This window comes from Eutrigla gurnardus (genome assembly GCF_963514095.1).
Source record: "Eutrigla gurnardus genome assembly, chromosome: 19".
Taxonomy (NCBI): Eukaryota; Metazoa; Chordata; class Actinopteri; order Perciformes; family Triglidae; genus Eutrigla; species Eutrigla gurnardus.
The window spans coordinates 18,253,196-18,263,678 of record NC_139930.1 but is presented as its reverse complement, the minus strand read 5'-3'; the positions used below and the strand labels follow the sequence as shown (position 1 = coordinate 18,263,678).

At 36.4% G+C, this 10,483-nt stretch overlaps 1 protein-coding gene across 2 annotated transcripts; it reads right to left on the bottom strand.

Moving 5' to 3' along the window:
• Positions 1-86: 86 nt before the first annotated feature.
• hexb (hexosaminidase B (beta polypeptide)) lies at positions 87-8,440 on the bottom strand. 2 transcript variants are annotated; one of them, XM_084034803.1, is made up of 14 exons: positions 8,118-8,440; positions 7,883-8,034; positions 7,421-7,486; positions 6,743-6,789; positions 6,553-6,663; positions 6,361-6,462; positions 6,141-6,273; positions 5,868-6,048; positions 5,687-5,773; positions 5,522-5,594; positions 3,859-4,039; positions 3,419-3,509; positions 3,219-3,323; positions 87-372 (listed from the first exon to the last, which is right to left on the bottom strand). In XM_084034803.1, exons 1-14 carry the CDS (start codon positions 8,393-8,395, stop codon positions 309-311), a joined length of 1,671 nt encoding a protein of 556 aa, XP_083890929.1. In that variant the 5' UTR covers positions 8,396-8,440; the 3' UTR covers positions 87-308. The 2 variants fall into 2 exon arrangements, with proteins under 2 accessions (XP_083890929.1, XP_083890930.1); XM_084034804.1 differs by lacking the exon at positions 3,859-4,039 and adding an exon at positions 4,559-4,736 and having other exon boundaries at positions 8,118-8,433.
• Positions 8,441-10,483: the final 2,043 nt, after the last annotated feature.

Sequence of the window (10,483 nt, the reverse complement as noted above, 5' to 3'; positions counted from 1 at the left end):
GGAATATACAAATTGTGTACCATATTTAATGTTGGATGGAAAATAAATGAGCAAAAAAGAATTTTCACCATTGTTTATTTTTAACAATTTGATTCACAATCAATTTTACAAATATTCATTAAAAAAAAGAGTGCATTCATAAATGTGTGCTGTTTATGTCATTAGATGGGATCAAGTGTTCTGTAGAGCAGATTTAAAAAGGATGATATGTCTACCAAGGCAGCTTGGCATTTGATTTCTCAGTTTTAGATTCAAGCACAGGGTTGTTGGATTTGCTTCCTGTTCCCACGACGAGCTTTTCAGTCGTTTCAGATCCCTCTGTACTCACGGGGACAGTAGCTGGAAAACAGCGGCTCAGCTGGGATCCCACGCCTGAGAAAAGATTAAAGAAAAAAATAATGAAAAAAGTCCTGGTATGCCATGAAAAGTCATATTTGTATGTTGAAAAAAGTCAGTGTACTTTGTCGAAAAAAAGTTGAGAAAAAAGTATAGTACGTCGGAAAAAGTCATGAAACAAATCAAAGTGCAGGATGTCGAAAAAAGTAAAAGTATAGTATGTCGAAAAAAATTGTGAAAAAAGTAGTTTGTCGAAAAAAGTTGTGAAGAAAGTAAAAATATATTACGTCGACAAAAGTCGTGAAAAACGTCATAGTATAGTATGTCGAAAAAGTTGTGAAAAAAGTCATAGTATAGTATGTCGAAAAAAGTTGTGAAAAAAGTAAAAGTATAGTACGTCGACAAAAGTTGTGAAAAAAGTAAAAGTATAGTAGTTCACAAAAAGTTTTGAAAAAAGTCATAGTATAGTATGTTGAACAAAGTTGTGAAAAAAGTCATAGTATAGTATGTCGAAAAAAGTTGTGAAAAAAGTAAAAGTATAGTACGTCGACAAAAGTTGTGAAAAAAGTAAAAGTATAGTAGTTCACAAAAAGTTTTGAAAAAAGTCATAGTATAGTATGTTGAACAAAGTTGTGAAAAAAGTAAAAGTATAGTACGTCGACAAAAGTTGTGAAAAAAGTTATAGTAGAGTATGTCGAAAAAAGTTGTGAAAAAAGTCAATAATACGTCGACGAAAGTTGTGAAAAAGTAGTGTCAAAAAAAGTTGTGAAAAAAGTAGGTGTATAGTACGTCGACAAAAGTCGTGAAAAAAGTCATAGTATAGTATGTCGAAAAAGTTGTGAAAAAAGTCATAGTATAGTATGTCGAAAAAAGTTGTGAAAAAAGTAAAAGTATATTACGTCGACAAAAGTTGTGAAAAAAGTAGTACGTCGAAAAAAGTTGTGAAAATGTAGTTTGTCTAACAAAGTTGTGAAAAAGTAGTTTGTCGAAAAAAGTTGTGAAAAAGTAGTTTGTCAAAAAAAGTTGTGAAGAAAGTAAAAGTATAGTACGTCGAAAAAAGTTGTGAAAAAAGTCAATAGTACGTTGACAAAAGTTGTGAAAAAGTAGTTTGTCAAAAAAAGTTGTGAAGAAAGTAAAAGTATAGTACATTGAAAAAAGTTGTGAAAAAAGTAAAAGTATAGTAGTTCACAAAAAGTTTTGAAAAAAGTCATAGTATAGTATGTTGAACAAAGTTGTGAAAAAAGTAAAAGTATAGTACGTCGACAAAAGTTGTGAAAAAAGTTATAGTAGAGTATGTCGAAAAAAGTTGTGAAAAAAGTAAAAGTATAGTACATCGACAAAAGTCGTGAAAAAAGTCATAGTAGAGTATGTCGAAAAAAGTTGTGAAAAAAGTAAAAGTATAGTACGTCGACAAAAGTCGTGAAAAAAGTCATAGTATAGTATGTCGAAAAAGTTGTGAAAAAAGTAAAAGTATAGTACGTCGACAAAAGTTGTGAAAAAAGTCATAGTATAGTATGTCGAAAAAAGTTGTGAAAAAAGTCAATAATACGTCGACGAAAGTTGTGAAAAAGTAGTGTCAAAAAAAGTTGTGAAAAAAGTAAAAGTATAGTACGTCGACAAAAGTCGTGAAAAAAGTCATAGTATAGTAAGTCGAAAAAGTTGTGAAAAAAGTAAAAGTATAGTACGTCGACAAAAGTCGTGAAAAAAGTCATAGTATAGTATGTCGAAAAAGTTGTGAAAAAAGTCATAGTATAGTATGTCGAAAAAAGTTGTGAAAAAAGTAAAAGTATAGTACGTCGACAAAAGTTGTGAAAAAAGTCATAGTATAGTATGTCGAAAAAAGTTGTGAAAAAAGTCAATAATACGTCGACGAAAGTTGTGAAAAAGTAGTGTCAAAAAAAGTTGTGAAAAAAGTAAAAGTATAGTACGTCGACAAAAGTCGTGAAAAAAGTCATAGTATAGTATGTCGAAAAAGTTGTGAAAAAAGTCATAGTATAGTATGTCGAAAAAAGTTGTGAAAAAAGTAAAAGTATAGTACGTCGACAAAAGTTGTGAAAAAAGTCATAGTATAGTATGTCGAAAAAGTTGTGAAAAAAGTAAAAGTATAGTATGTCTAAAAAAGTTGTGAAAAAAGTAAAAGTATAGTACGTCGACAAAAGTTGTGAAAAAAGTCATAGTATAGTATGTCGAAAAAAGTTGTGAAAAAAGTAAAAGTATAGTACGTCGACAAAAGTTGTGAAAAAAGTCATAGTATAGTAAGTCGAAAAAGTTGTGAAAAAAGTAAAAGTATAGTACGTCGACAAAAGTCGTGAAAAACGTCATAGTATAGTAAGTCGAAAAAGTTGTGAAAAAAGTAAAAGTATAGTACGTCGACAAAAGTCGTGAAAAAAGTCATAGTATAGTATGTCGAAAAAAGTTGTGAAAAAAGTAAAAGTATAGTACGTCGACAAAAGTTGTGAAAAAAGTCATAGTATAGTATGTCGAAAAAAGTTGTGAAAAAAGTCAAAGTATAGTACGTCGACAAAAGTCGTGAAAAAAGTCATAGTATAGTATGTCGACAAAAGTCGTGAAAAAAGTCATAGTATAGTATGTCGACAAAAGTCGTGAAAAAAGTCATAGTATAGTAAGTCGAAAAAGTAAAAGTATAGTATGTCGAAAAAAGTTGTGAAAAAAGTAAAAGTATAGTACGTCGAAAAAAGTCAATAGTACGTTGACAAAAGTTGTGAAAAAGTAGTACATCGAAAAAAGTTGTGAAAAAAGTAAAAGTATAGTATGTTGAAAACGTTCGGATTATCATCCCTGATCCCAGAATGCGGGACGCCCCTAAAAACAAGACCCTCATGCCAAGTCCGGACGTCGGCGTGAACACAGACTATACTCACTCCACCATGCGACAGCGGTGTGCAGACAGTCTGTTGAAGGCATCGTTGATGTCCGTCACATCCTTGGCGCTCCAAAGTCTCTCTGCCACGGCGCTGGCACGAGGCCTAGGACCCACAGAAGGAAAAAATAAATCAGGATACAGTCATGTGATGTGTCATGGTGGAAAATAAATGTATTTTCAGATTGAAGAATAAAATACCAGAGTCTGGGTGTCAGGTTGGTGGCGTCCACATACTCCCCCCACAAACAGGCTTCTCCACCAATCACAAGCTTCTTCTGTTCATCAGTTCCTGTTTTAAAACATATTATTTGATGAGATCAACTAGATCAGAGAGATAAATATATATATATATATATTTTTTTTTTTTTTAAATACAATAATGCTGTGAATTCTGATAGTTCATTCAACAGGCTTACACATCTTTGCACAGGAGTGACAAAACAACATGACATTTCAGATGTGTGTCAAGAGTCAAACAATATAGAGCACAATAAAGCTGAATGAGTGAGGCAAAGTCCTACCACTCATGTGAATACTAAAAAAAACCACAGCAATGTTGCATAAACAGCACATTACTAATCCTACCGGGCAGAGAGAAAAAAAAGAAGCTTGCCAATTACAATCATGCAGACACAAACCCTTGAAATCCTGCGGGTCGGCCTTGTAATGGCCTTGCCAGTCCTGGCCGTAGGAGATACGGTTCAGGTACCAGGGAGTGGACAGCAGGGTCTGGTACCCTGATGATGTAACTTTCGCCATCTCACTCTGGTATTGCTCCTGGTTTCCCTTCCAAACGTGGATAATTGTGTCTGGTTTCAGCTACACAGCAAACACACACAAGTAACAGTGTCAGTGTCAGCGAGATAAAAGAAGAAAAATGGGGGGGTTGGAAGGACAAAGACGAAAATGTCCGAGCCTCGTATCGTTTAAGTCCTGCTTGTATTGGTTTTTGACTATTTTGCAGAACATTAAAAAAAATAAAATAAAAAAAGGTTCAATCCACTCATCTTTGTCCAGGTTTATGGAGGACCAAACACGACTTATTTTCCCCTTGGCAGATGGATTTGAACTCATTCTTTAGTCTTACTTAATTTGCATATTTCGCATATTTTTCTTTACACCCCAGGATTGGTCCTCCACTGAAGTGACCTACATTAAAGACCATGTGAAACCACCGACCCCTTCTCCATTCTGACTCCTTGTCACAACTGTGCAGTTATCAAGCGTAAGCCTGTTGAACCAAATTCACCTCAATTAACCATGCCCAAATTTCCTCCACCAAATTAAATTGATCAGACATGAAACATATATATATATTTTTTAATGTTAAAAACTGACCGTTGAAGTTGAGCGGCTCAACCTTGTAGTACCTCTGCCAGTCCTGTGCGTAGCTAATGTAATCTAGGTACCACGGGGCGGAGAGGATGGTGGTGTACCCCGCTGCTGTGACCTTCCCCATCTCATCGTTAGTACCGCTGCCGCCGATCCACACATGCACTAAGGTGTCGGGCTTTAACTGGAATAATTACAGACCGAGCTACTGTACTGAGATCAGATAATACATGTTTAAAAAAAAAAAAGGAATAGTTTAACATTTTTGGAAATGCGTTGATTCCGTTTCTAGTTGCGACTTCAACTATAATTTTGATACAACTAATATCTATAACAAACTAGTATGTATGCTCAACATGAAGCTACAATAAGAAGCTTGATGAGATAGCAAGCTAAGCTAAGCTAACTAGCTTTGTATGCTCAACATGAAGCTACCATAAGAAGCTAGTTAGCTTAGCTTGCTATCTCATCAAGCTTTTTATGGTAGCTTCGTGTTGAGCATACAAAGCTAGTTAGCTTAGCTTGACGATATAGCAAGCTTATTTCCCAAAATGTCATACTATTCTTTTAACCACCAAGAATGAAAAAAAACAACAACAAAAAAACCCTACAAATGACCGATAAAGTAAATCAAACCAAAATCTTGGTTTTGCGAGTAGAGATGCAACGATTACAATTTGAACGCTGACAGTCTAATTCCAATTTTCACTCTAAACATTTTAATTGACTGTAAATTTTGTGACTTTTCTTGAGTATACAAATTCAGTGAGTGTATTTAGGCCTATTATAGTGTGTGCGTGTGTGTGTGTCCCTGATTAAAGTGTGTGTATGTCCCCGACGATAGCCATGGCCATATCCTAGACCGATATGTCTGGTAACCAGTCACGCCACGATCGGTGCATCTTTACTCATTAGTATTCAAAATACCTTATTTTATTATCTTGAACATGGAAATGACTCTTTAGTTACCTTAACACCGTTGTCAAAGACCTCCTGCCAGATTATGTAGCCCTTCTTCGTAGTGGTGACGATATCCAACAGTCTATCGGATCAACAAAAAAAGCACAAAATAAATTAAAACTCTAGTTCAAGAATGTTGTTTCTCTGCCAACAAATGTAAAATGAGCAACGCACTTTTGGATATAGAACGATTCCAGTTTGCCGTAGTCTTGTCCGAAGCCCTGCTGGTCCATAAACTTCTGAATGTCTGGGTTGGACTTCCTGCAGGAAAAAAACAAAACAAACCCAGATATTAACTGCCGGCTAATCATTTTATGCTGAGGAGGAGTTTTTAAACATTGTGTCGAGGTCGTACCAGCAGGTGAAGTCCACCTCATCACCTCCCAGGTGAATGTAGGCATCGGGGAACACGGTGCTGATCTCCTTAAAGAACTGGCTCATGAAGTCGTACGTGGTGTTGTGGATGGGATTCACTGGTCCAAAGGAGCCAGAGGGCTTGGAGCCGGAGTAACAGGTGGTGAGCAGATCCGGCTGTCCTGAGAGGTATATGGTATATATATATATACATATCGTTTATGGGTATATATATATACATTGTGGATTTTTCTGCAGCGACACCTAAACTCACCTTTGCCCCAAGACTGCGTGTGTCCTGGAGTGTCAAACTCCGGGATGACTCGAATGCCTCGCAGACGGCCGAACTCAATCACCATCTTCACGTCGGCGGGCGTATACACGTGTGTGTACGGGTGGTAAGCTCCCTGTGAGCAGTTGAATGAATTGTAAAAAAAAAAAAAATACAACGTCTTGATATTAAAAACTGTTATTCTATAACCAGGTGAGCTCACCTGCTGGCTCAGCTGTGGGAATGTCCGGCTCAGGTAAGGGAAGGACTGATCATCCACGATGTGCCAGTGAAAAACGTTGAATTTGTTCATTGCCATCGTCTCCTGTATGAATGAACAAAAAAGGATATTTAAGCAGTGGATACAATTAAAAATGAGAAAACGAAATAAAAAAAAAATGGATTATTTACATACCAGATTCGCCAAAATGACTTTAATGGGCAGGAAATGGCGAGAGCTGTCCAATAAGATGCCTCTGTGTGCAAACCTGGGGAAGTCCTTGATGGTCGATGAATTGATGCTTTTCTGAAAAGTAATTAAAACATGACTCACATACTTGACCCTGATTACAAATAAAACATAAAGTATATCGTCCTTCACTTACAGCTCCATATTCATCTTCATACACCAACTGGCTGAACGTTTCCAGACCTAAAACGCAAAACAAACATCGTTCTTAATCATTTCAAGTTCTGGAAGATTTTTATGAAACCATAAAATTAAATAACCATCACATGATAACAAACTCAAGATATGCGAGCAAAAGTCCACAGTATCAAACCCACACAGTGTATACAGGAAGTGACAACACATTTATCAACCCAGCGGCTTTTGATTGTACAGATTACATCCACAAATACATGCAAAGATATACTTTTATGCAAACATTTCCATCCGCGATTGGGTGTTTGTAAAGTGGTAACAACAGTTGTGATAATCCATTAATTTACATTTTGGAAAAACACTCTTGTTTGGGTTCTTTTGCCGAGTCAGATGAGATGGTCAATATGAATATTTCATAATAAATATTATCAAGAAAAAATGTTAAAAAAATGAAGAAAAATAAAGAAAAAAAAGTATCAGTTTCCACTTTTCTCTGTTTTTACATAATTTGTCATTTGAATATATTTGGACCAATAAAAAAAAGCGAATTAAAGACCTTGTGCTCTGACAGTGAAATTCTGATCTACGGATTAAATGATACAAGAAATAATTGTTGGCTGCAGCCCAAATGCATAGTTTGCTTTGAAGTGATGCAATAACGGGCACAAAAAAGTCCTACCGTGCAGGGCTCCCCAGACCTTCGGCGCTTTCAGGACAGCATACGGCTGATCCACAGTCAGCTCATCTGTGGACACAAAACAATCATGACATTGCATGTATGTATATATATAAAATATAGCTTTTGTATAGTTTCTAATGTATAATATATGTTCTATGTATGTTATTGCTACTGGATGTTTGAATTTCCTTCGGGATCAATAAAGTATCTATCTAAATACACACACACACACACACACACACACACACACACACACACACACACACACACACACACACACACACACACACACACACACACACACACACACACACAGCTACATATTTCAACTTGGCAGCTACATATTTCAACAATGCTGTACTTTGTACAGCATGTCCCTCAGAAACGTAGCAACACAAACACACAAGAAACGCTCACTTCAAGGTGTACTCGGTAACCTGATCTGAGGAGGAAGAGACTCACATGACTCGTCGGAAGTCACACTGGGGTGGCCGTCGCATTCAGAGTCGGACGATGTGATCAACACCTGCAGCTCCGTCAGCTCCGGGGAGCCGGTCCCGCTGCTTTTTCTCAGCTCCTGTCTTTTCGCGAAGCCAAAGATGTACTCAAAGTACCTGCCGAGACAACGGAGATGTTTTTTTTCGAGGGGTACGTGAACGCAGCACGGCGCTTCGTTTGAAACCAGAGGGGGACTCACCTCCGGTACGCGTCCTGCAGGAGACTGCAGCTCGGCCCCGCGGATGACCCTTTGGCGTCGCCTATTTTGAAGCTGAAGCTGGTCAACTTGAGTGAATCGGACGAGATTTTCACCGACTGCGGCAGAGGCCACAGGGAGCCGTATTTGGACGCCGTGACGACATGCTCAGCCTCGACGTAAGCCTCCTCGTCGACGTCATCGATGTAGTTGTGCTGGAGCCCCTGGGAAAAGCCAAGGGCCAGCAGTAGTACTAGTGTACACTTTGAAACGGTCCCCATGCTTAGCGGCGGACAGGCTAGAGTCACAAGACCGGACAAGCACAGCAGCGTTATGAGTGGATGGGGAGGTGGGCGTGGCTTCCAATGCGGAAGTCAAAATTTAAAGGGGACGTGCAACCAGCTTTTAGTTCATTGTAACGTGCAAAGAATGCAAGATAACAGCAAAATATCATTTGTTTATAACATGTCATTGTATTTATTGGTCGTCTTTTGGATTTTTAGAATTAATCATCAGATTATCCTGTGAGGCTCTGTTTGGATTCATCCACCTTTTGACAATAATTCAGAGTCCTAAAGAATACAACCAGGCATCAACTCATCTGGTGAACAACACGAACATCTTCTCTCTTTTTTTTCATTGGAAATAAACACAGATACAAAAAGAGAAGCTCGTCATGGCAGGAAATTGAATGGCAGGAAATGCTCCAACGATGTAGGGAAGGATAAAGAAGAATCAGATTAGTAATATAGTAGTAATAAACTTTATTTGTATAGCCTTTTGACAGCAAAATATAAAAACATACAGGTTAAGAGTTAAGATGAGGTAAGAATACAGTAGAAAGTCAGTAAAATATAAATAAATAACTAAAATAAAATTAAAGAAATGAAAAAGCAAGTATATAAAAGTGTGTTTTAAGAAGTGATTTAAAAGACTCCACTGATTCAGCAAGATTGTCAAGTGAATAAATGCATGTTATATTACATAGTTAAAGCATAAAATGCAGGGCACTTCACATAACAGCAAAAATAAATCAATAAACTTAAAAAACCCAAGGATATGTATATGGTGGATAAAGAGAGAGAGAAAGCAAGATGTCCCATAAATTCAGTGCAAAAGTACAATTCAGCTTTAACTGTTTGTCGGTGTGGATGTGGTTGACAGTAAAAGCTCTAAAACAGTGAGTTATGGATCTTTATTATGTCGTTACTGTTTATTATGTTGTATTATCATATAAATTATCATATAATCCTGTAGTAGTAGTAAACTTTATTTTAGCATTTTTGTTAGAAGTGTAGCCCATGAGACAAAGACATAAATATACTGGTATATGTTTTAATTTGTGATATCACCCATCACTGCAAATCTCTAGAGAAGGAACACAACTAATTGAACAAACCTTAACTTTTAATTTAGTACAGTGTCCTCACTTTTTATTGACTCATTTTTATTTGATTCACTTTATTTGGTTTGAGATCAATCATAATTATTCACTTTTTTCTATGATTAGATAAATAGAAGTGGGCAACAAACTTAACAAATATTTAATTCAATGAATAGCGACAAAGATAAAACGGTGTTTTTTTTTTTTTTTTTTTAAGAAATCTTAAACGAAAAAATACACCTTTCAGTGTTGCCTTTCAGGATCTGTTCCCACCGCGTCTGTCAACAGTTTGAGTCCCAGGAATATTTGTCTACTAGGTGTTTCTCGTATATACATAAAGAATTTACTGCTGTGACATTGTGCTTTACACACCCCTATCATTCGTTTGTTAACTGTCTGCATATAACAATCTATTTCATTAAGTAAATTAACAAAAAAATAAAAATAAAACACCATAATATTGAAGAATCAACTGTTAGAAAAATCGTCTCCTCCCAAATACAAAATCAGTTTATTTGAATTTATCTTATTTAAATGAATTAATCTAACAGGGATTTAGACCAGTGGTGTAATTCAGCCAAACGTGTTGCATAACATACATTTCATTATAGGTTAGGTGATAAAAAACAATAATAATAATTTAAAAAATGTATAAATAAATATTTTAACACACTTCCACTTTTCAAACTTCATATTTTGTCCACTAGATGTCGCTCCTGTCACATACGTGAAGTCTTTGCTGCCATGAGTTCACAACTAAATACACTTCTCCTAAAGAACACAGTGCTGGAAACACAGTAATAGTGTTATTTCTGTTCATTAAAGCAGCTGATGGGAAAAGAAACCGGATGCACGTTTGTGATCACCGCAACACACGAGTCGCCTACACAAAAAAACAAAAAAACAAAATAATGGAATCATGGCCTCGAGGGTCCACTGGAGAGTTTAGTCACAGCCAAGAGTCTCGTCAACAAGCGCCACAGAT